This window comes from Martes martes, assembly GCF_963455335.1.
Source record: "Martes martes genome assembly, chromosome: 5".
NCBI classification, from domain to species: Eukaryota; Metazoa; Chordata; class Mammalia; order Carnivora; family Mustelidae; genus Martes; species Martes martes.
In genome coordinates, this window is record NC_137892.1 from 133,175,271 (window position 1) to 133,201,954 (window position 26,684).

General features: G+C 37.4%; 1 protein-coding gene across 3 annotated transcripts in view; it reads left to right on the top strand.

Moving 5' to 3' along the window:
* The window catches only part of OXCT1 (3-oxoacid CoA-transferase 1), a gene marked incomplete at its 3' end in the record, with an annotated part of 125,471 nt that overhangs the window by 60,774 nt on the left and 38,013 nt on the right, over positions 1-26,684 (top strand). For all 3 annotated transcript variants that reach the window (XM_080803960.1, XM_080803959.1, XM_080803961.1), the window contains exons 9-13: positions 333-447; positions 3,270-3,364; positions 5,002-5,050; positions 11,174-11,246; positions 11,856-11,931. In XM_080803960.1, coding sequence (XP_080660086.1) covers positions 333-447; positions 3,270-3,364; positions 5,002-5,050; positions 11,174-11,246; positions 11,856-11,931 — 408 coding nt within the window. The remainder of the gene's footprint in view (positions 1-332; positions 448-3,269; positions 3,365-5,001; positions 5,051-11,173; positions 11,247-11,855; positions 11,932-26,684) is intronic.

Genomic DNA, 26,684 nt, shown 5'->3' on the forward strand with positions numbered 1-26,684 from the left:
AGAATTCAGTTTCAGAAGTCTTAAGAATCATAGTAGTAGCAGTCAGTGTGACAGCAACAGAAGGATTATTTGCTTCAAAAAAACAGAGCAGAACAAGTATATCTTCTTCAAACAAATCTGACCTCTTTCACTTTCTAAAAAATTATTTCTGTCATCAAATACCACCCATGTTATTCTTTAAAAAATATAACCCTCTCTATTATATTATAGATTTGTCTAATAGTAGTAATGGGAGAGAATTAAATTTTTTCCAGTAAAATTCTGTATTTCAGCAGTGATAAAATAAAAGGTATACCTCAACCATGAATAATTTATTTCTGTTTATTTTAAAGCGTCTATCAGTCCGGAAAGAGGAGGATGTAAAAACCAAATCTGGTAAACCTGGAGATAATGTAAGGGAACGTATCATCAAGCGGGCAGCTCTTGAATTTGAGGATGGCATGTATGGTATCCTTTATCTTTCTGGGGCTGGGCAGAGACATAGTCCTCACTTTTTCTGTATTCATCAGGCTACTAGGCCTTCTGCATAGTGATTCTTTTCTAGTCTGCTGTAACTTTTAAAGCAATGAATCAATTTTTACAAAATGTGGCATATTGAAGATATTGAAGTGTATGAAATTGGAATTATAATCTGTTTGCCTTCTTGAAACAAAATGGCAACCAAAATTTGCTTAGCTATTTTATAATATACAATGGATTTCTAATACACAATTTGGCATTTTGCTAAAGGTTATTAGGAAAAGAGATTACCCAAGGTAAGGTTTCAAATCTCAGAAGTACTAGTTATAACAGTGCTATTTACTTTCTCTATGTTCTGACATTTGCATACTAATTGAAACATAAGATCCAACTTCTTAACAACCCCTGTTTCCTTTGGCAAGGATCCCATGAGTGCACCCTTTTATGTCTAACGCTTTGTAAGGGTATTCAATGAATGATTCAAATCCTGCTTTAGATACTTTGTCAAAAAAAAAAAAAAAGTAAGTCTAGATAATTCAGTACAGTTACCATTCAGTTTTTGAATGTGTTTAACAGTGAGTCTCTTTGCCATTTTGCTGATTTTCAATGCATCAAACATTGAACTATACAATAACAAATACTGCATAAAATACAAATAGTGTTTGATAAAATAAATACTTGTTGAGTAGTAATACATGAAAGCCATACTTAAAGGCCTAAAGGCATACTTAAAGTTCCTAAAAGAGAATCTAGAAACATGACAAGTGTCTTCATTCTGCGAGCTTCCCCCAACCATGAATATCCTCTTTCAGATGATCCTGACTGGGGAAACTCTCTGTTTCTACTTTATTTTTACTTCCACCACCTCATTTTTCTTTTTTTTCCAGTTTATATCTTGTGTTATAGTGAGAATTCACATAGGGGAGGAAAATATAATAGCACCTCTCTTTACCTCCGATATCAGCAAGATAGAGCATCAACCAAGTTAACTGAGCAGGTAAAAGCTAGGCCCTGGGTTTTCTAATGACCACCAGTCAGTTGTTTTCCCACTGACATTTAAACACTGACTGTATGATACCACTCATTTTAGATAATAATGGCTTCTAGGTGTTCTTTATTTGCTGTTATTATATTGCCTATGAAAAATATTTGCAAGTTAGTTCATATAAATGGTGTTTCCATTCCACCCACTTTTTTTCAACCCAGATTACCCAGACTTCTTTATCCCTGGCATATTTGACCTACTAAAAATCATTGGATAACTGAAAAAATTACAGGATATGATGGAAGAATTCAGGTAAGAAGCTTGTCATTGGGATTGCCCTTATCTGAAAATACTTGCTCATAATGAAATTAATATCTCAGTGTGATCTGTATATCACTGCGAGAAATGAAGTACAAACAACACTGAACTAGATTGTGATCTGGTAAGAAATGAACCAAGGAGCTATTGTCAGAGCTGCTTAGAATTACTGTGTCTACAAGCAGTGTCTTGGTTCATTGACATCTTGCTAGCCTTCAGAGTCTATAATATTGCAGCACATACAAACCTTATTTTTTCTGGCTCTGATTCACAAAGATCTCACTGTTCCTGGAATCTCATCAGAGTGCCATGATTCTTTGTTCTAATTCTAAGGCCAGTTCTGCAGTCTGTGGTTGTCGTGGACAGAATGGGCAGCAGTTTCAGGCAGTGTGGGTATCTCTGATCTGATCAGCCTGTTTGTGTTGAGAGGCAAGTTTAAATCTACACCATTATAGACAAATCAGGACCCAGTTTTGATCATTTGAGGAATGCCTCCATCAGAAAAGAGTGAATACCCAACTTTTGTATCAAACATGGATGGGACTGGAGGAGATTATGCTGAGTGAAATAAGTCAAGCAAAGAGAGTCAATTGTCATATGGTTTCACTTACTTGTGGAGCATAAGGAGTAACACGGAGGACATTGGGAGATGGAGAGGAGAAGTGAGTTGGGGGAAATCGGAGGGGGAGACGAAGCATGAGAGACTCTGGACTCTGAGAAACAAACTGAGGGTTTGGGAGGGGAAAAGGGTGGGGGTTGGGTGAGCCTGATGTTGGGTATTAAGGAGGGCACGTATTGTATGGAGCACTGGGTGTGGTGCATAAACAATGAATCTTGGAATACTGAAAAAATTAATTAAATTTAAAAAAAACAACAACTCTCAGCTCTGTGATGCCTTAGCTCAGCTACTTTTTATATGGTCTCAGTTATACTCACTGAAACTTAGCCACCTCCTCCATCTTCTTTATATCTTAGAGAAGATTCAGTTAATGATGAACGTTATCTCAGTGACCCAAAGGAATCATTGCGGTTTTAGACAGACATTTTGGTATTGTCAGAAAACTTCCATTTTAATTTAAAAATGATACCCCTTTTGAGAATACTAAATCATTGTTATTTTTAGTTGGAGTTTTGAATAGTGAAAATTACTTTTAAACAAAGGTCAAGCCTTGTTTAATAATGTCTCAGTCATAATAAGTCATAATATACCAGTTCAAATTTGCTGAGCACATTAATGAAAGTAAAATGTCTTACAATAAAAATGACCTCTGAATCCACCACTTTGATACCTTTACAGGAAAGCCTATTAATGTTATTGAAATTAGGGATTTTGTTTTTTAAAAAGATTACAAAATAGTGCCTGGAGAGTGATGGGAGAATATATTCAGTGATTACATTCAGAGCAAGTGCCTTTAAAGATCAGAAGTTCAGACTTCTATATGTGGCAGATTTATGGCATAATCTTTATACCTTTTATACGGTGGACCTTAACATCTTTTTTCCCCAGCTAATTTGGGCATAGGAATCCCACTTCTGGCCAGCAACTTTATCAGCCCAAATATCACAGTTCATCTGCAAAGTGAAAATGGAATCCTGGGTTTGGTAAGACAGAAATTAATGTTTTATTTATCCAGTCTCAATAGAAAACGAGATAGTCCATACAGTGAAATCTTCTGAGAGCTGTTAGCTTAAAGTTCCCAGCCTTATTTTTAAGGTAGATTCCTGACTATCTGGGCTTTCTGACTGTTCATCCTGTGCCATCTTGTCAGTGTCTTCCCTGGTGTGCCTGCTTCAGAGAGACCTCACAGTGTCCTATTCAGATTAACTTTCTTAACTTTTGTGTGGTTGGACAAGGTAGTGAAGGTCATAAAGAATTCTGTAGTAAACAATGATCTGTAAGACTCTGAATGAGAAACGGAAAAGTAAGGTTTTTACTTGAGGAATAGGGACATGTTTTGACAAACAATTAATTTAAAAAGTCCTTCTTACCTAATTCTCGTTTTGAGGCCATGTTGTTCAAAAGGAAAGAATTTTTCTCTTCCTCAAGACTGACCTTCCTGATGAGCTCAGCATTCTCACAGAATTTTGATATACTTTTTACTCAGTACTATAATAATAATAAGTACTTTTGCTTCCTGGATGACATTTTTTATGTAATGTTAACTATGGCAGAGATTATTTATAGTTTGGCCAGTTTATAGGATTTCTAATCTCCTGTTGTTCTGAGTAGATCTTAACTGTTCATGCAATAAAAATTGTGTATATGGAAAGGTATATCTAGTCTTTAAAACATAAATAATGATCAGGATCATATAGTTGATACTGATTGAGGTGGTAATCATGACCATCTTCAGATGCACAAAACTGACATGAGTCCGGATAAAAGATTCATGTTGCAGCCATAGAGGGACCAGTTCCCTCATTTAGAAGACAAGGGAAATGAGTTGATATATCTTATCCATGGTCAGTGTTTAAAGGGAAAATTTACATAGTCCTAAAATACTAGTTGCCACTTCAGTTTATTTAAACAATACATGTTTGGTCCCTCATTTTGAAAGCATGTTAGAATTTCCCAGCTCAGATTTCCTCACTCTTGGTTCTCTCTTATGCCTCCCACCCCTTTTTCCATTTCCTCCTGTTTTGTTACTATATGTTATGTTATGAAACAACTCACCCCATTCAAGTAATATAGAGATGCCTTGTAAAAATATGTACAAAACTAAAAAGCAAAACTGAGAGTAACCAGGCAAAGGGAAAATAAAGGCTTCAAAACTTAGGTGTTGTGAGAAATAAGGTTAGGACTCCAAATTTGAGCCTTTAGGTGCTGCATACCAAAATGATGAAAATTTGCCTCTCTGCATCCCTCTAGTCAAATAAGGCAGCCATTTTGTTTGTAGTCATGGATGCTACCAGGAAGAGTTACGAGTAACACTGACTGCATCGTAGGCACTAAATAATTACTTTTGGTTTTAGTGACCTGTATTTCTAATAGCTTAATATTTCTTTTCAAACTTGGTAATTTCTAGGAAATAATTTTTTGTTTATCACAGTTATTAGTGTGGGAAAGACTAATCAATATGAGAAATAGCCATGAACATACTGGAATTATTTTTAGAAGGTTCACCTCAAGTCTTTTGATAGTACTATCCCAGGGTTTTTAGAGAAGTTATTTATATTATGATTTTAGTGTGTGATTCAGTGAGAAACTTCTTTTACTAACTCAGTGTGTGCTTTGACAGGGTCCATATCCACTACAAAATGAAGTTGATGCAGATCTAATCAATGCAGGTAAACTCCCTCACGTGTTTTTCCAATGTTTTACTTGGCTATTAATTTAGTTCTCTGCCAAATAAGAGAAAGGAGTTGGGCTTGATTGTCTTGATTGTCTTTTCCTAGAGAGTGCTCCATTGTGTTTTTCACTGAGGAGGGGAGAGAAGCCTTCTTAGTCTCATCTTTGCCTGGCTTGCTCTTCGGAGATCATCTCTTACTTAGGGAAAAGTAAGATAATAGAGAAATTGCAGGTGGGGCTGCATATAATGGCAAGAGCTTTGATGGGTCAATCAGTGAGGGTCCCGGCTATACATGAGGGCACTCCTCAGATGGGGTAATGAGGAGAATTAAAGGAAAGGACCATTTACAAGGGTATGACCAAGATTGAGGGAAACCAGAATAGGATGGTGAAGCACCACAGGGAGTTATTATCACCCTGAGGTCTTAAGGGACAGCCGTGGGAGAGGGCCACCTAATCAGATCTATGGCCTTTGGTAGAGGAATGCAGCCATCTTGCAGAAACCTGGATGAGGGGTGGGGGTCTTCTCTGCTCAATCTTCTTCTTGCACCTTCCATTGGCCAATCCCAGGCTGAAATACGTCTGCCTTCTTGGTGATGAGAAGGATGACAAGTGATACGTAGAGACAAGAAGAAAAGATTGGCACACTGGTGTTTTTGTTCTGAGCAATACTTACTGTCCCCCAGTCATCACTGGAGAAGAGCATCCTTCAGAGATTCTGGGGTATTTAGAGATGTACTCTGCCCCTAAGTATAACCCAGTGATGTGAGTAATAGGGATTTTTGAACTGGCACTCTAGCCTGTCTTCTTTATTCCCACATTTATATGCTTTGCCTTTTATTATAAGCCTTTTATTTGACTGTGACATAGAATTGCTTGTAGCAGCCTAGAGGAGAAAAAAACAGGCTGGACCCTTTGGCCATTGTTACCGCCCATGCTTGAGGCAACACTCCCACTTTCTGGGGCTGAAGGTTATTCTTACATTGGGGCTGCTCACAAGAAGCTGATTTTTATACTCTAGTGTGATTTTCTTTACCCTTCTTTTACTCTTGAATTCAGTCTACCCCCACAAAAGTATTATTCTTACTTCATATTCAAAAATAGTACATGTAAATCTCAGAAGAGCAGCAATATTAGCTGAACATAAAGGCCAGCTGCCAAGCAGAATTGATGTTTGATACTTAGAATTTTTGGAAGTAAAACCGCTTCTGGTTGAATAGTTGAATTAGCTAACACGACTCAACCCTGAAAGGCCCACTGTGATAAAGAAATGACATTTAACTAAGGCTGTAATTTAATTGTACTGTACCCTTTAGCAATAGCTCATTGATCTGTGAAAATATTTGCTGCTTGGTTTAATTAATTTATGATGTTAGTGAGTTATTTGCAAAATGAATAACTCCATTTTCCACATTTTAGGCCTGAGTTCATAAAACCCACTTTCCTTGGAAAAGTAGTTAGTCTTTTCAATGATTATTGGACAGTAGGCATTTTTGATTCCATGAGCTTAAAAGTAGCTCAATCATAATGAAGCCACTAGTTTTTTGTTGTTGTTGTTTTGTTTTGTTTTTTTATTTATTTGACAGACAGAGATCACAAGTAGGCAGAGAGGCAGCCAGAGAGAGAAAAGAGGAAGCAGGCTCCCTGCTGAGCAGAGAGCCCAATGTGAGACTCCATCTCAGGACCCTGGGATCATGACCTGAGCTGAAGGCAGAGGCTTTAACCCACTGAACCACCCAGGCACCCCTGAAGCCACTAGTTTTATATTTTAACTCCTGAAGTACCATGTGTAGTCTTAGACTGCTTTATAAAACAATAATTCATTGCTTTTTGGAAGCCAAGTTGCAGATCAGCTTATTAATATTTTAACTCTTTCATCAAAGTTCTGCTTAGGATTTATGTTACTTTTGACTTTGGAGATATCTAAATTAGGGAGGAAATACTTTGAGCTAAAGAGCCCAGAATGCATATTGGTGATCTCCTCGACTCCCCAAATTTGGAAGTTACCTGGAATATCAGCCCCTTCTAAATAATAACCTCAAGGTTATGAAAAAGTGAATGACCCCACCTTACAGTACCATTTTGTTTGCAGTATATTTTTTCATACTTATATACCATTTGAGTCTCACGTGAAAACTTAACTGTACAGATTGGGAAACTGAAGCCCAGAGTAGTGATGTGATGTCCCCAGGATCCCATTGCTAGGGACTGGACTCACACAGTGTTTCCTGGCCTGTTTCTCTACACATTGGAGCTATACCAACTGCTACCCTAAGTTTTAAAAAGGTGGAGAGGGCCATGCTTACAGCAACATTTCAGAGGTTCTGTTAAGATTTGCATTATTCTGATGCAAGTATGAAATTTCCAATGGGTCTCACATTTTAGCTTTCCTATTAATGTACATTTTGCATTCTTCTCATTTCTTAATTGTTTTCTTTTAATATACAGTGTTTTAAATGACTTACCTTTGATTAAAACTGCCTTAGGGAAGAAAAAAAACTGCCTTAGAAAGAACCACCATGTTAATCTCATGTCTCATAAATATCCCTGGCCCCTGCCATGTGCCTCCAGGGCAGTGAGTGGTTCTTAGTAAGCAAGTGGGGATATTTGACAATGGCCGGAGGCATTTTTGATTGCCGGTGTTATCAACAAGTAGTCGGTAGAGGTCAGGGCTGCTGTTAATTATGCTATAATAACCGAAACAGCCCCCCCTCAAAGAGTTATCCAGCTTCAAATGTCAATAATGCCTTCTCTGGAGGCCTTTGTGCCACAGCTGAAGAATCGCAGGCCTGCAGGCTAAGGCACAAAAGAGTACAGCATTCAGGACCTATCTGATAGTTGTACCTGCCCTTTCCAGCTTTATCTTCGCTACACCCTTCAAGGACTCCTGTGTTTGCCCATCCTGGACTCCTGGATCTGTTCTGATCATGACTCAACCTTCCTTCCTCCATACCTTTGCTCTTTCTGTGCCTATCACCAGAGTTTTTTTCTTTCCCCTTCTTTTTGCATCCCCATCTCCTTATCAGTAATTTCCTATTGAAATGTGTTATACGCATTCTTAAAAGCTCCAGTTCAGGGGGCGCCTGGGTGGCTCAGTGGGTTAAAGCCTCTGCCTTCGGCTCGGGTCATGATCTCAGGGTCCTGGGATCGAGCCCTGCATCGGGCTCTCTGCTCCGCGGAGAGCCTGTTTCCTCCTCTCTCTCTGCCTGCCTCTCTGCCTGGTTGTGATTTCTCTCTGTCAAATAAGTTTAAAAAAAAAAAAAAAAGCTCCAGTTCATTTGATCCTTCCATGGTTCAGAAATGCCCCCTCCTTTGAACCTATAACACATCTAGTGTCTCTCATCTTGCCTTGTAATTATTCATGTATATTTATCTCTCTAGCTGAATAGCATATTCCTTTTCCTTCGGGCAGTGGTTCTCTGAAGTGTGCTATAGCAACAGTGTCACCATCACCAGGGACCTATTAGAAATAGAGATTCTCAGGCCCCATCACAAGCCCACTGAATTCCAAACTCTGGGAATTTAGCTCAGAGATCTGCCCTCCATGTAATTCTGAGGGGTGTTAAAGTTTGAGAACCATTAGTTTAGGGCATCTGTGTTTGGTCTGTAACACTGTTTAAGGAACATAGCAGCCGTTTACTTGATGTTGAGTAAACTACATGTTAAATCATGAGCCAAAGGACTCGGTAGCTATGAAATTGAATAACCATGTTTGCCCAAATATCATGAAAGGATCTAGACACATGCAGAGAAAAACTGGAGGAAACAGAAATCAATCAGGAATAGTCAAATAAGAAAGTTCTTTTTCTTGAAGATATTGATTGTATGTTAATTAGTTATTTCTTGACCAGATTTGGGCATCATATTTGAAAAACATGGATTCAACTTTAGAATATCTATTTTTATTTAGACATTGGATATTTAAAAATACTAACAACTAACTTGGCTTCCAGAGAATGTAATTTATAACACACCAGAATGTATTAGCAGGTGCCTGACAATAACTATTTTTTATGAGAGTTGTTTTCTGGGCTCTTAAAACTATGCTCCATAAATCACATGGGGAGAGCCAGAACCTCGCACTGATCTCCAAGTTTCCTGTGTCTGGTAAATAATGCCTTCTATGTACTGTCAGCTGGTAGAGTTTGCCCTTTAGAAGTCATTGTGATTTAGCACATGGAGAACAAAGAATTGAAATTTTTATGTTTCTCTGCTTTTTTGTCCCTACATTCTTGGTCCTTGCTTTTCCGCCTCACAGGACCAGTGAGGAACCGGATTTGCTGGATATGGAAGTAGTGTTAGGATGAAGTTTAGGGGCACCTGGGTGGCTCAGTCAGTTAAGCATGTGCCTTCAGCTCAGGTCATGATCCCACGGTCGTGGGATGGAGCCCCATGTCGGGCTCCCTGCTCAGTGGGGAGCCTGCTTCCCCTTATCCTCCCCACCTGTGCTCTCTCTCACTATCTCTGTCACTGTCTCTCTCTCTCTCAAATAAATAAATAAAATCTTAAAGAAAAAAAAAGAATCAAGTTTAATTGTATTATGCCTGTCCTGAAACCTAGAGCTCCCAGGCTGGCTTTTAGCTCTGCTGTATGAGACAGTGGCTGGGTCCTGTAGCATTTATCCCTAGAGGGGCAATGGCACTGTCTCTTTTATAAGTAGGTTTGGAGTGAGGGATAAAAAAAAATGGCAATAGTAAAAGCTTGTCTATGGAGTCTGTTCTCTGTGCCTGGTGCTGTAGTAAGGACTTTGCATGCAATATTTCATTTAATCCTCCAAATCTTATGTGCTACCTAAAAGCCCCTACTGACCACACCAGAAAGTATTTTCCAGACCTTTCATCTTTATAGTACTTTGGAAGATGTGAAAATGTTTCCCCTGTTTAGAATCCAACTCCTTTGGGGAATAAATATTTCAGCATGATATAAATAGCCTCTTTCTCTCTAGTTGAGCTCCAGTGGAGAGGGATATTGATAGAGAATTTAGCTTTCAGGCAAGGCTTGAGAAGCTGAGGGTACAGCTGTGTTGCACACCTGGGCATAATCTGACCACTCTGGTTCGGCTTTTCTTTGTTCCAGCCCTGGAATCATAACTTTTCTTCCCTTTCCATTTCACTGCTTTATTACACTGGGATAATGCATGGGGTGTTCTCATACAGTTGGCTTCTGTTTGGCAGAGTGGCATGTGGGCACTTTTCTGGTTAAGACTAGAAGCCTCCTCCTGGGCACTGTACACACAGGAAATGGATCACAAAAAGAAAAACAACAAAAAAACAGCTGAAATATACAAGTTAGGTGGTAGGATTGGTTGTGTGGGGACTGCGTGATCTTGGAGATCTTTCCAGCTCTGAACTTTTTATTATGAGGTATAAGTTTTGGAAGAGGTCTTTCCAAGGGGACCTCTTGGAAGTTACCATTAGCTATGTGAACCAGTATTAGGATGTTACTCCTTGATCTCATCAAAGTCCTATGATTTTAGCAAACATGAGCAAGAAAGGAAATATGAGGCAGAGAGAGAGAGATTAAAAGAAGAGGTTCAGGCCTAATGATATTATGAAATCAGGGGGCAACTTGCTTTCTAGATCATTTCTTGATTTTTAAGAAACATCTGAGGAGCATCTTCTGTGTCATTCCTTCGAAGTTGCATTTCTTCCTGCTTGTTCCACGGTCTCCTTGCTCCAGTGACTTACAGTAGCACTGAATTCTGACAGGTGCTTTCCAGGGGTTCCTTTTCCCTCACTCTCATCAGCATTTAGCAGGGGCTTGTGGAGGGAGTGGGGCTGGGGAGGGGTGGGAATGGTTAGAGGTGACGGGGGTGGGGGGAGTGCTTTGTCTGTAGAGAATTTCAAAAACAACAATAAAATTAAAAGTTGGTCTGCTTTCTTTGACCCATGCAGGGTCAAATCTGAACAATGCCACTGATATAATGCCACTAAATACTCCTCTTCACAGGGCAACAGTTCCCACTGTACCCCACAGCCACATTGCCACAGCAGTCTGGTTAAAGGGACCTTAGTTCTTTAGGAAACAGAGAAGGTATAGACCTTTCTCTGCATGATTTCCACTCTTAGAAATCTAATAGCTTTTTCTTCCCTTTGCTTCCTTTCTTATGTATGTGTGTTTAGGCAAGGAAACAGTTACTGTTCTTCCAGGAGCGTCTTACTTCTCCAGCGATGAATCATTTGCGATGATTAGAGGGTATGTAACCACGGAGCCCCCATGTTTCAAATGGCACGGAATGAACTGAGTCATCCCCTGAACGTGTTAGCAGGGCTCCGAAACGTAGCCACATCTCCCAGCCAGAAAATGGTCATGGGCTCATTCAGCTGCACCAAGATAGGAAATTATTCACATTGAGCGTTGGGATTTGGAACATTGAGCTCACTGTTATTAAAAGAACCCCCCAAATGGAGTATTTATCTATGTGCTGAGAATACTGAAGTTAACATTTTTAAAGTTCTTTCTGAGGATCCTAACATTTCTACAAAACTGTGTTTTCATTTTCTAGTTAGCGTTTACCTTCAAATCAAGCCACATTACCCCTCACCAAAGGAAACAAACTCACTGTATACACCTGTTTTTAATTTGTTTTTGGAGACAATATAGGCTATAATTTTTTTTTTAAAGAACTCTTAATGGTTATTTCTCTACATCAGCTTGAGCTGATTGATTTGGAAGATCCCGGGTTGGGTGGGAGAAAGCAAATTTATTTTGGAGGGTATAGAATTATTTTAATTGGTGGCAATTTCAAGCAAATGGGACACAAAGCTTGTGAAATTTGCTTTATATTTCCTTTTTCTCTCTCAGGGGACATGTCAACCTAACAATGCTAGGAGCAATGCAGGTTTCCAAATACGGTGACCTGGCTAACTGGATGATACCTGTAAGTAGACATTTTTCTTCTGAATTATGCTTGGGTCACCATAATTATTTTTTAAGAAAAATCTTGTTGAATTGCTATGAGAATGCAGCATAATTATTATGAAAATAAGGAAATACTTTAATAATATTTAATATTTTAGTCAAATTTTGGTAAAACAGCTACTGAGTACTATTTGGCTTTACTTGTTTACTGTGTGTTTGGAACTAAAAAGGTGGGATCAGGGCCAAAACATAATTTTCCTTAAGGAACAGAGAACTGGGGAAGATGAAAAATAAATGGGTTAATTCTGATAAAAATAAGGAATACCAGTATTTGTTATAGCTAAGTTTTTATAACCAGAAAGAACAATTAACAAGTTCATTAATTTTGTGTTGATGCTCTATTTTCTTATTCATGGTGGTTAAAGACCTCTCTTGATTGGTTGGTCATGTGACCTCATAAGTAATCAATCACATTGTCTTCTGTTAGGGAATACAGAACTTGTGATGTTTAAACATGCTTGTAAAATGCAGTTTTCATTTACTAATGGCTTAAATCAAGGGAAAACCACTTAGAATCAGCTTTGGAAAAAGGACTGTAATCAGTTGACTTAATTTATGAGTGTGGTTTGTTACGTTCCAGGTTGTTGCTTTGTGATATGCGTATGGAAATAAGAAATAATGCATGTCCATGAGTATGAGCTCATTTTGGCTGGTGGCTCATGTTACTCTTTCTATGTGTATACTTAAGGGTTTCTGTGTAATTTTCTGTACCGTCAGCTAAAAGCAGTTTAAGTAACTGATGCTGATGTTCTATGATTTGAAAGTTTTTCTGAAATCTCTTAGATTTTTCTTCTCTAGTAATTTTTTGAGGAAGGTGGATTAATATAGTTGATGACAGTGTTAGAGAGCTCTTTTGATCTAATATACCATGAAATATTATTTTAAACTTTGAATAATTATTAAAGCCCTGGTTCTCAAACTTCCTTGCATATTAGAATCACATGACAGTTTTAAAAAATATTGACAGCTGGGTCCCACTCCCAGAATTTCCAATTTAATTAGTATGGGATATAGCCTATCTGGCTACTGGCTGGCTCAGTCGGTAGAGCATGCTGCTCTTGATCTTGGGGTCATGAGTTCAAGCCCCACATTAGGGATGGAGTTTACTTAAAATGATAATAATGAAAAAAAATATAAGGGAGAAATATCACTGAACCATTAATAGTAAGAACCCTTAGCAGATCATGGAATATGTTGTTATTTTAGTTTAAAAATATTTATCATTCTAAATCAGCCATGGTTATAAGAGTTGGCAGCCTTTGAAGGCTTCAGAGGAAGGATCTCCTGAATGTTGTACAGTGAATCAGATTGACAATTTATGAGAATACTTATTTGTGTAGAGAATCAGAATATATTTCTATTTTCAAATTTTAAAAAAAGGCCATATGGAGTAAAAGGAGTTAAAAATATAAGCCCTGGGTTCTAGCCCTGACTCTACCCAGTAATCAAAGTGTGACCTTGAACATGTCACTTAAACTCTTCTAGTTAAAGCATCCCAAACTATAAAATGAGGATTTGAGACTAGATGATTTCAGGTGTCCTGTCTGGCTCTCATAGCTTGGTGGGTAAGAGCAAGGGCCCTGTAATGAGACAGATGTAGGTTGAAACCCAATTTTTGTGCCTTGCTAGCAGTGTAAATGAGGCAGTTGCCTACTTTTCTTCATCTGTATAATGGGAATGATAGAATACTACCTACTTTATGATAGGATTATATAAAGGAATAAATGATACAATGTATACAAAGTACATATCACTTTACATATGATGTATATGAGCTTGACATAGAGTATAAGCTAAATAAATGGCTTATTATTATTTGACAACTTAAGAATGAAAATTGGGGGTACCTGGCAGAGAAGGGAATAGAATTAGTTACTATGAACATAAACAATCTAGTTCTATTTTTATTTATTTTTTTATTTTTAAATTTTTATTTATTTTTTAATTTTTAAATTTTTAAATAAACATATAATGTATTTTTATCCCCAGGGGTATAGGTCTGTGAATCACCAGGTTTACACATTTCACAGCACTCATCATAGCACACACCCTCCCCAATGCCCATATCCCCACCACCCTAACAATTGAGTTTTAAATATGTCTGTTTCTCTGGACTGTTAACAAGTTTTGAAATCAGTTTGCACAGTGGTCATTAGTATGGAGCAGAAACATGTTCAACACGTTTTTGCCTTCGGGGAATGTGGGCATTTTTAAAAAGTCAGTATATGTTTTGTTTATATTATGGTTTAGCGCACAGGGAGGCTAGAAGCTCTTACAGAGTATATGTTCTGTATTCCTGTGTAGGAAAGATTTTTCAACATGTATCACTTTTTTACATATCCTGTGGGGATTCCTGTGAGTAACTAAAATATCAGTGTTTGTTACATTATAATTTTCTTAATACTCTCAGAGCTCATGTGTTTCCAAATGACTGGACCTAGTAGGATGGTGATGGAGAACTCTGAAGTTCTCTGAAGAAACAAAAACTAAACATAAAAAGTGTTCTTGTGTCTGGTTCTATTCTTTTGGTAGTGGAAGTTGGTAGTGTCATTTCTTTTTTTTTTTTTTTTTTTTGAGAGAGAAAGAACTTGAGAAGGGGGTGTGAGGAAGGGCAGAGGGAGAGGGAGAGAGAGAATCTTGAGCAGGCTCCATGGTTAGCTTGGAGCCCAACACTGGGCTCAATTTCATAACCCCGAGATCATGACCTGAGCCGAAACCAAGAGCTGGATGCTTGATTTCCTTGGACCTGAGCCACCCAGGCACCCTGGTAGTGTTATTTCTGATGAGCTTTTCTTTTGTTCCTTTAATAACTGATAAACACTCCCTGGATTCTTCATGTGTGATGCACAGTGGATATTTTGACTCTTTCGAATGCAAAATAGGTTAAGAATCAAGACCCTGAGCTTTAGCTTGTAATAAATTTGAATTTCAATTCTCTCCCTAACAGATCATACAATCCAGAGTACATGTTTTTATTAGGATTAATTGAGAAGAAAATGAAAAGTGGCCGCCAAAAGCGTTCCATAAATAGTGGCTATTTTTATCTTTTTCAGTGCTCTGTTGCTTAACATTAGAGAGGAAACATTTGCCTTAAAGTACACTGGCGTAAGCAAGACTGTTTTAAAGTAGCTAGTACAACCTGCTTATCCTGAGTTCATATTCAAGTACCAAAAATTAAACCCTTTGAGGGCACATTTCTTGCTCTTACTGGTTATGGATAAGATACAGCCTATCCTCTTTATATAAAGTTTCAGTGAGAAATCTCTTTCTCTTTGTCCCAAAGATTTATGTTGATTATTAAAATTCAGATATATTTTTATTGCAAGATCTGGCAGTTAAGCTGAAAAGTTCAGCTTTATTATATCATTTTTCATTTATCTTTTTAGTCAGTTGAATAATCTTTCAGTGGCTGTAAAGCCTTGAGTTTCTCTGCATCATGGTATCCTCATCAATTACCACGATGTCAGATTACAGTAAACATTGTGCTTTTAAGGCAGGCAAATGGTATGGATACTCTTTGTCTTATCCTTTCATAGCTTCTTAGTATGCAGTGTTTGTCTCCTGTACACAGAGTTTTAAAAATTCTGCCCTGAACATCCAAAGAGAGAAAATGTGACCAAATAGTCATTGGCTCCTTCAAGTTCCCTGATTATTGTGATGACGGTAAAACCCCAGGCAAGCTATGAAAATGTGGACAGATGTGTAGCCCTTTGAATCTGCATTCAGAACTGCTCTGGCTTTCCTAATGCCTATTTTTGGAAAACAGCTGCCATAGATTATTGACTTGTGAGGGGAAGCAGATGTGTATGAGCAGTGATGGAACTAGCTACAGAAAACGTGCAACCGCGGCTGGCTAGCCACGGCTGCTGTATGTGAGCAACACGACAGCCAAGGGCTTGCCCCTTCTGCGTGGGGAGAATTGAAACAAGGGAGTCTTAAGGCAAAGGAAAACAGGATGTATTTTGTTTGTTTTTCCTTCACGTTTTAAAAATTTCTTTGTACATTTTAAAAGAAAAAATACAAGTGGGTGTAGTCATGTATGCTAGATGTATGAGTGCACAAAATTGGTTTGGTATTCTAGTTGTGTCTTTTTTTTTTTTTTTTAAGATTTTATTTATTTATTTGATAGAGAGATCACAAGTAGGAAGAGAGGCAGGCAGAGCGATAGGAGGAAGCAGGCTCCCCGCTGAGCAGAGAGCCCGATGCGGGGCTTGATCCCAGGACCCTGGGACCATGACCTGAGCCGAAGGCAGAGGCTTTAACCCGCTGAGCCACCCAGGCGCCCCTCTAGTTGTGTCTTTTTAAAATAAAGCTAACTCTAGTCTTCTGTTTGTACAATGAAGGAGGTTTGTGTTCAAGATTTAACCAATGTGATGTCAATAGTATCTCAGCAAAGTTGGGAAAAAGTTAGAAAATTAAAAAAAGATTTAATCTAGTGGTTTAATTGCATAAAGTATAGTCTAAATATTAAATCCACAGTTACAGATACAGAAATATAAAGATTAAAGCACAGATATAAACACACAGATATAGAGCTGGATTTAACATACTTGTTCTACAAACCGGAGGTAAGGAAAATGGCGGAGAAAATATGTATGTGTGGTATTATGCTTTTATAGTTACTCAGTAATACGTTTGCCATCTCAGTGTCATGTAGTGGAAAGTGTACAGAATTTTGGGATTAGACCTAGGCTTAAATACTGGCTCTGTCACTTACTGGTGGTATAGCACATAATTTTATTTTGGTATACTCATTTATAAAATGATATTGTTTAACTCATATGCTGTTCTGGGGATTAAACTAGTTAATTCAGCAAATATTAGGCATCTATTAAGGGCCGTGTACTGTTCTTGCCTCTTAAAGATGAAGCAGTTAGCAAAAGACATGAAATCCTCTGCAGTTGGGAGCTGATGTTCTAGCGGACTCCACACATATGGCCCATGTGCTGACTGTGGCCCACTGCCTCTTTTTGAAATAAAGTTTTACTGGAACATAGCCACATCCATTCATTTGTGTATTACCTGTAGCTGCTTTTGTGCTGCAACAGCAGAGTTGAGTAATTTCAACAGAGACTGTATGGACTACAAAGCCTAAAATAGTTACCATGTAACACTGCACAAAGAAGCTTGCCAGCTTCTGCCTTAGATCATTGGTTTGAAACCTTTCTTATTTTCTAATATAAGCAAGTAATGCTGTTAATTTCTCTCTATGCACAGTATTAGTGACATCCCACAAATTTTTATATATTGTGCTTTCATTTTCAGTTCTTCAAAATATTTGCTCATCTCCCTTTGTGATTTTTTTCTGTGACTTGTTGGTTATTTGGAAGTATGTCATTTCACTTCCAGATACTTGGTGATTTTCCACATAACTTTGTTAATTTCTAGTTCAGTTGTCTTGAGGTCAGAAAACATACTTTATGTAGTTTCCATCCTTTTAAGTTTGAAATTTATTTATGGCCTAGAATATAGTCTATCTTAGTGATTGTTGCAGCTGCACTAGGAAAGAATATGTATCCTGCTATTGTTGGGTAGAATGTCCTATAACTCAATCAGGTCAAGTAGGTAGATAGCATTGAAGTCTTCTATGTCCTATCAGTTATTGAGAAAGGAGTAATGAAATCTTCATCTGTAATTATGCATTTGGCATTTTCTACTTTCAGTTGTATTACCTTTTGCTTTGTATATGTTAGAGTTCCATTATTGGTTGTGTTACACAGTTAAGTACACAGTTAAGACTGTTATGCTCTTTTGACAAATTAACCTCTGTCATTATAGCCCACCTTATTTCTGGTAATATTTTGCATTCTGAAGTCTACTGTCTGATATTAATATAGTCACTCTGCGTGGGTATTTTTTTTTCCATTCTTCTACCTGCAACCTATTAATGTCATTATATTTAATTGAGCTGTATAGTTAATATATAGTTAGGTCTTGATCTTTTATCTAGTTTTATCTCTGACCTTTAATTGGAGGTTTATGCCATTTACATTTATGTGATTATCAACATGTGGGCTTAAATCTATCAGCATATGATTTTTTTGCCATTTGCCTAGCTGAGTTTGTTTTTTTCCCCTCTATTTTCTTTTGGGTCAGTTAAGCATTTTTTATGGTTCCATTTTATCTTCACTATTGACTTATTTTCTTATTTTTTTTTCCAGTGGTTCCTCAAGGGTTTATAATACATACCTTTTACTGATCACAGTCCAAGTAATACCATACCACTTTACATATAATGTAAGAACCATCCCACTGTAAACTTCTGTTCCCTGCCCTTATCCTGTTTGCTGCTGTTGGTCATACATTTTATTCTGCATTTGTTTTAAACCCCATGATACTTTGATATTTTTGTCCTAAGCATTCAACTGTCTTTTAAAGAGATTGAAAATAGGGGCACCTGGGTGGCTCAGTGGGTTAATTAAGCCTCTGCCTTCGGCTCAGGTCATGATCTCAGGGTCCTGGGATCGAGCCCCGCATCGGGCTCTCTGCTCGGTGGGGAGCCTGCTTCCCCCTCTCTCTCTGCCTGCTGCTCTGCCTACTTGTGATCTCTGTCTGTCAAATAAATGAAGTCTTTAAAAAAAAAGATTGAAAATAAGAAAAAAAGTATGTTTTGTATATTTTTATTATATAGTATAATTTGTATATAAAAGTTATCTATTGCCCAGCATGTTTGCTCTTTCCTACACTTCTCCTTTACATTGATCCAGATTGCCATCTGATGTTATTGTCCTTCTGCTTGAAGGACCTCCTTTGATGTTTCTTACACTGCAAGTCTTATAGATGTCACTCAGGTTGATTCTTTCAATATTTGCTTTTCAACTTTGCTCTAAGGTTAGTTGAGAGAAGCTTTTAGTTTCAGTGCAGTTAACACCACTACTAATATGATTTCCTTTTGAGCACTTTACCTGATGCCCCACGTATTATGAGGCCTTTCCCTTCTGGCTAGTAGGAATATGAATTGTTCCCACACCTGAGTGAATTCTGGATATTATTTTCGTTAATACTTCCTGTTGCTTCTTTTCCAGGCCTTGAATAATTTCTTTTCATATATACACACATCAGTACTCTGCCAAAGACTTGAAGTGAATCCTTTGCAAATCTTGTGAGCTCTCTCTCTGTATAGCAACCTGTTTTGGTATTTTGCGATTTCTAGTCAAATTCTAGTTGACTAGGTCTCTCTGAACCCAGCAGGGTTACTGGGTCCCACTTGGGTTCCCCTCCCTGCACTGGGTTCCTCTTTCTGATCAGTAGGCTGGGCCATTTGTAGGCCTACCTCATTGGTTTTCCTTCTCTCAGAGATCACAGTCCTGTACTGCCTGTTTTCTAATCTGAAAACTACTCTCTCCTGTATTAATACCATTAATAATATTTTTGAACTTTTGTCTTCATATAGTTCTTAGATGATTTTCTTAGTATAAATTCCTAAAAGTAGAATATGTTGGTCAGTTTTTTAGGTTTATTTTTTTTTAATTTTTTATTTCTTTTCAGCGTAACAGTATTCATTGTTTTTTCACCACACCCAGTGCTCCATGCACTCGGTGCCCTCCCTAATACCCAGCACCTGGTTCCCCCAACCTCCCACCCCCCACCCCTTCAAAACCCTCAGTTTGTTTTTCAGAGTCCATAGTCTCTCATGGTTCACCTCCCCTTCCAATTTCCCTCAACTCCCTTCTCTTCTCCATCTACCCTTGTCCTCCATACAAATAATACGGAGTTTTTTAGGGTTTTTGACACATAATGAATTACTTCCCAGAAGAATTATCCCAATTCACGCTCAAACTGTTTTCATTGTGTTACCAGTGCTGGTATCTTTTCTGTTCTATTATTTTGCATTTCTTTAAAAACTGTCATCTAGGACTGTTTAACGGGTCAGCAGTGCCTTACTCCTCACTTAATCCTCTTCTCTTTTGTTCTGGACACCTTCCTTTTAGCTTTTAGCAGCTATTACCTCTTATCAAATATTGTTGGGTGCTGCTGTCTTTGGTCATTTTAAAGATCACATTCATGGTGATTGTTCTCTGCGTTAGTGAATGTGTCTGAACAGACCAGCTGTAACAAGCGTGCGTGTGTGTTTTCTGTATCCAATATGTTGAACAAGCTCTACATGTGGGATGAAATAAAAACACAGCTATTTTTATCTCCTGTGGTGTCTTTAACTTTAGTTAGGGAAGTTCTCCTTCTGCATGACATTTCAGCTCATTCTCTGACGATATAATAACTATCACTGGGTCACTTTAATTCACAAACTCTGTTTTGATTCAAGACTTAAAGAGTCCAGTTCAAAACAATGAACATTGTTTCACCATACGTTTAAAAGTGGCACATCTCCTCTCCCTTTGACTCCCCAGCTAGAGACAAGCCTGGCTGCCTGCATTTGGGAAAGGTTTTGTGTGGTGGTCTGCTTTTTTCTTCCTTGACCTCCTTCCCCAGTTCACTATTTGGCACCTACCTGGGTAAAAATTCAGGAGAATGAGAAGGCAAGGAAATAGGGCAGAAAAGTTCTTACATGGCTGGTAGTGCTATGAGCTGATCCCTTTTCTGTGTATGGGGTCTTTGGAGAACCCCTTTGGGGCCCCTTCTGTAGCATCTGTCCTGGAGAACAATGGCCGGGTGCTTCTCCTGCAGATCCCGGTTTTCCTGTGGTCTGCTTCACACAGAAATTCTCATTTGCCTCAGCATCCTGTTGAGAAAATGTTAAAGCGTCTTTAGGCTTGTCTTCTTATGACCACATCTGGGAAGCACTCATGTCACGCGTTTCTTGTCCACTTCCCCCAGTCACTTCAGCTTTCTCAGGTAGAAGTCTGGTGCCCTGTGCCCCAGTTGTTTCCTGACTCTTCTCCTGGAGGCAGGATGCTCTGGAGTTGTCATCCAGGCTGTGCTGTCATTTGAGTTAGGTGCAGGCAGACACTTCCCGTCTCCTTGTTGCTGGCGCGGAGGAAGTAGGACCACAGCACGCTTTTCTTCAAAGTCCTTCACACACAATCCTCTGTGCCTGCTGGACTCTGATTTTGCCAATCGTCCTGGGTCTTGGAATTTGTTTTTGACCATTTTCTCTGTAAATTGAGCTTCTGAGATCTATCTCACATAGTGGTATCTCCTAGCTATCATACTCGTACATTCATGAAAAACAAGATAAAAGAAGTTCCGATTTAACATCTGGTTACTGGCGTGGTTTCCTTGCTGCTGTGAAGTCTTCCTCTGAGCTCATATTCAGCTAAGCCTTCATAATACATGTAGGGGTGTGTTCATCTATGGTTTCTCTACATCAGGGCAATCCCCCAGCCTATTCTGTTTACCAGCTGCCCTAGACAGAAAAGAGGACCATGGAAGAACCTATCCATGCTCTGTTTATTCTAACTGGCAAATAAAAACTGACCGATCCCTAGTTGGCAAGAGTTGGGAGAAGAGGAGGAAAAGGAAGGGGAGAGAGGGGGGAGTGTCAGAAAAAAAAAAACAAAAAAAAACCCCCAAACTGCTCAGACCCAATGGATGGACCTTTATTTCCTGTGCCAATTTAGAGACCATTTAATGCTTGCAAAATTTCCAAGAGCAAAGAATGATTCCTTCTTGTACAACAATTTAACAAATGAGCATACATTTTTAAAAAGACAAGTTAGTGTTTATGAAAATTATTAGAAACATAAGCTGTTTATTATTGCTCTTTAGTTGGAGACTATATTTAGTTATTCAGAAGTGCTTTTTATCTGTGACTATCTGGAAAACATGTTGAAAACTAATCCTTAGTTTTATTATTTGTATCCAGTATTTTTTAGGCTAAAAGCATATTTATAACTAACATATTAGATACATTTGTTTTATAAGGAATTTTCCTTTTACTTGGAGGATACTGCTTGTTAGTGATCAAAAGCGATGATTAAAAGTTTAAAAGCCACAGCTAAATTATAAATCTTAAATTTTCACAAGGAGGGAACCAATAGCTATTAAGCACATTCATTGGCCAGGTACCGTTTATTTGTATATGTATTGTCATTTAATTAGTATAGAATGTTATAGAATCCCTGTTATTATAGATGAAGAGGCAGATCAAGAGTTAACCATTCAAGTTTGCAATATGTAACCCAGTTTCAACATAGGGATTTAATCATAGTTTCCTTTGCTCTTATGCACTTTGTATTCCACCACACGTTCTTTTGGAAGTATGTAACTAATGCTTTTCATGATAGAAGTAAAACTACCTGCAAAATAAAGAAATATTCTTACAGCGTTCCTATAAACTTGATAAAGAAATTATTGTTTCTTTGTGTGGGATAAAGCTTATTGCAATTGGAAGGATACAGGCTGTATATATGATCTTAGTTCAACTTAGGGTTTTGAAAGGTGCTGGATTCACCATTTGCATGTGCTTTTTTTCTGCATCTTATCATTTTTTTAGGGCTCTCACGCTCAAATTCCAAAGTCTTCACTACCTAATCACATATAACTAGCATAAATCTCATGTATGAAGTATCTTACCCATTTTATTTACTATTTTGTTTTTTATAATTTACCAATTGAAGAGTTCTTTGAAAGAGTTCAGGCTTCTACCAGGATTTTAAAAATAATTTTAGCTTTTAATATTTCTTAAATGGGAAACATTGAAACATAACTGTGGAAATATGAGAATCATTACAAAGGGGAATCCTAAAGAAAAGTTAAAAAAATTTGAGATCAGACACAAATAATAGCAAATTTATTGGCAAGTCAGCTCACTCAGCCTAGGTCCCCACCAGTGTTAATCTTCTAAGTAGGCAAAGGACATGAGAATGTGAAATAGATTTTTCTTTTTGGAAATCTCAATTTTCATTGATCTTAGAGAAATTTTTTCTTTTAATTGATACCTGAGATTTTTTTGGGCTCTGGAGGAAAAGAAATACTTTCCTCCTTGCTATGTTGCATATGATAAGTTTGTGAACAATTGCTTAATTCTAAGAATGTCAACTATGTACTGGAACTCATATATTCAAACCAGAGACTGAAAAAAAGTGAGCTAGACTTCTGATTGATTCCAAGCCCTGTGCTACCTGGCCTCCCAGCAGCTATTGTAAGAATTTCTTTGATTATATACCCTCCATTTTCTCTGGTGTCAGAAGGCAGACTTCTGTGCAAGGAGTGTGAATTAGGTCATCGTCTTCTTCATCTTCTCATACTTCCTCCTCCTTCCCTTTCCTCTTCCTCCTCCTCTTTCCTCCCCCTCCTCCTTCCTCCTTTCCCTTTCTCTTTATAGAGAGGATGAGCAATGAGTGAGTTTGATATTTTCAACTATTATTATCCCTTTGGCTAGTGATGTATTTGTATGACTGCAGCAGCCCCTTCTCATTAAACAACAACCCACTTAAAAGAAAGGGAGGAAACAAATGCTAGATGAGGTCTCTTAGAAAACCATTATTAATAATTTCATAAATAATGCTGCTGTGGATGTAACTTAGCAGGGAATCAAACTAAAGGGCTGAAGACAGTGTGACCCTGCTGCTAAAGGCTAATGAATCTTGAAGACTAAATTTTGTTAAAGAACTGGATTTTGGCATTGCTAGTTGATGAAATCTTTACTTCTCACTTTACTTTTCTGGTTTAGAGATAATTTTTGGTCAACACTTTGATTTATTAACAAGAAAAAGTTTTATTAGAGAAAATGTCAAATATATACAAATGTAGAATAGTAAAATGCATATATTCAGTTTAGACACTTATCCATTCATGGCCAATCTTGTTTCATCTATACTCCTGTTCACTTTCCCCTTCTCCCCAGATAGCGCATATATCATTTCATACCTTAATGCTTTTGTTTTACCCCTCAAAGATTCCTTTTGTAAGCCACTGATCTGTGGCTTACAATCATCAGTAAGGAGTGAAGGATGTAATTTTAATATCATCCAGCTATACAGCACTTTAATTTTATTGATGGAAAACTTGAATCCAGAAAAATGAAGTGACCTGACTCAGGTCACAACACTAGTTAGTAACTAAGCTAATCCTGGATCTCATCCCTTCTATCATGTAATCTGATAGGAATATTGTTTCCATTATGAGGAAAAGTTTGCTTTTGAAATGCAACATCCCCATACACAGAACCTTCCATTTTCCTTTCAGGTACACTTTGAATTATCTGTCTCTGTGAAGTTACTTAAACTTTCTAGACCTTAGCTCTTTATTTTTAAGATATGGTGAATGACTTGGGTTTTATTCAACAAATTTATTAGGAGTTTTGTTTGTTTTTTGTTTTTGTTGCTGTTGTATTAGGTATATTAACCACTTTGGATAGAGTGGTGAGCAGACTTAATTTCTGTGGTGAATATGGTAAAAATAGGGGTGAATGATGGTACTGTGCAAAACATTTTATGCCCTAGACATTAAATATATTGATTTAGGGATAACAAATAGGTTTACAAGAGTTAGTCTCTGGTCCAGGGATATGGTATATTTTGTCATTTATTCAGGTCTCATTTTACGTCCTTCATTACATTTATTCCTAATTATTTTTCAGTTTTTGCCAGTGTTTCAAGCTGGGTATTTCATTTCAATTTCTAAGTGTTCTTGCTAATATAAAAGAAAACTATTGGTTTTGTATATTTATCTTTTATTTATTCATTTATTATTTATTCATTTATCATTTATTAAATAAATTATCATTTGTTCATTTATTTATCTTTTTATCTTTTATCTATTTTTTATCTATTTATCTTATCTATTTATCTTTTAAATTCATTCATTTATTTATCTTTTATTTATTTTAAAATCCTCTTATTAGCTAGTATGGTTTTTTTAGAATTCTCTTAAATATTCTAATTCTAAAAATTAAATATTCTACAGTGTTTTTATCTATAAATAAGAATTCTTTCTTTTCGGGTGCCTGGGTGGCTCAGTCATTAAGCATCTGTCTTCAGCTCAGGTCATGATCCTGGGGTCCTGGGATCGCTGCCCACTGCTCTGTGGGAAGCCTACTTCTCCCTCTTCAACTCCCCCTGCTTGTGTTCTCTCCCTTGCTGTGTCTCTCTCTGTCAAATAAATAAATAAAATCTTTAAAAAAAAAAAAAAAGGAATCCTCTTTTCTAAAAGGCATGTCACTTTTATTTTCTTTACATAACAGAATATCCAAAACAATATGAGTAAGTAGTAGTATTTAAGGATTTTCTCGATTTTGATAAGAATTCATTTAGAATTTTAACTTTTAATATTAGGCTTGCCGATTGTATTTTTAATAGAATGTCCTTTATATTGTTTTAGAAGTTTCCTTTTGTTTATAGTTTTTTTTCCTTTTGTTTATAGTTTTAAAAGTGAATGGCTGTTGAAATTTATTCAGTGTGTATTTTTTTTTTAAAGATTTTATTTATTTGAGAGAGAGAGCCAGAGAGTATGAGTTGGGAGCGGGGGCCGGTGGGGGGCAAGTGGAGCAGAGGGAGAAGCAGACCCACTGACTCGGAAGCCCAAGCCTGTGCTGGATCCCAGGACCCCAGGATCATGACCTGAAGGTAGCCACTTAACTGACTGAGCCACCCTGTTGCCCCTCACTTAATGTGTTTTTAACTACTGATTTAATCACACAGTTCACCTTTAATTTGTTAATGTTGTTATTTAAGTTGGTAGATATTGATAGATGTTACTACTTTTTTATAAAATGATCAATTTTTAACAGTCTGTAAGATATTTTTATGCTTATTGGTCACCTCAACTTTTGTGACCTTTCTTATAGCAGTTTTGTGTATTTTTATTTTGCTAGAAAGCATTCATTTCTTTTGGATTTTTACATTTATTTGTCCAGAACAATATGCAGTGTTCTTGTTTAACTTCTTTAGTGTCCTCAAAAACTGCTACTATTATCTGCTTTTTATTCCAAATTCTGTAAGTGTTAATACTCTCTCCTCTCTTTTAATTAGGCTTGTAAGAAATTTGCCTATTTTAAAGTAAATCATGTGTACTTTAAGAAATATGTTATTTGGGGCACCTAGGTGTGACTCAGTTGGTTAAGTGGTTAGGTCATGATCTAAGGGTCTTGGGATCATACCCCAGCTCCCCTCCCACCCCATGTTGGGCTCCCTGCTCAGTGAGGGAGGTCTCCTTTTTCTTCTCCTTCTGCCTCTCCCCTTGCTTCTGCCTGCATACTCTGTCTCTCAAAAAGATAAATAAAAAATTTTTTAGAAATAATTTATTAATCTTATTTTTCTTATTTATCTTCTATTTAATATTATACTAGTTATAGATTTATATATTGAATGCTTATTTTTAAGCTTTCTCTTTTAATTATAAAAACATTTAGGGCTCTCCATAATTTTAAATTGTATTCTATAAACTTAGAAAGTTCTTACAGTTATTCGTTTCTTAGGTAATTTTTAATTCGTTTTGATTTCATTTTTTTTTAAAGATTTTATTTATTTATTTGACAGAGATCCCAAGTAGGCAGAGAGGCAGGCAGAGAGAGAGGAGGAAGCAGGCTCCCCACTGAGCAGAGAGCCCGATGCGGGGCTCGATCCCAGGACCCTGGGATCATGACCTGAGCTGAAAGCAGAGGCTTTAACCCACTGAGCCACCCAGGTGCCCCTGATTTCATTTTTGATTCCATAATTTTTTAGAAAGACTTCCAGCATTTGATCATATTAGCACTGTTATGTGTATTAAAGAGACCCATAGGAACAGTGTCAGATCCGATCATGGCTATGCTGTTAAGAACCAGACAGACAGTTGGCTTCTATTTGGGGGTCATAAGATCTAACAAATCTT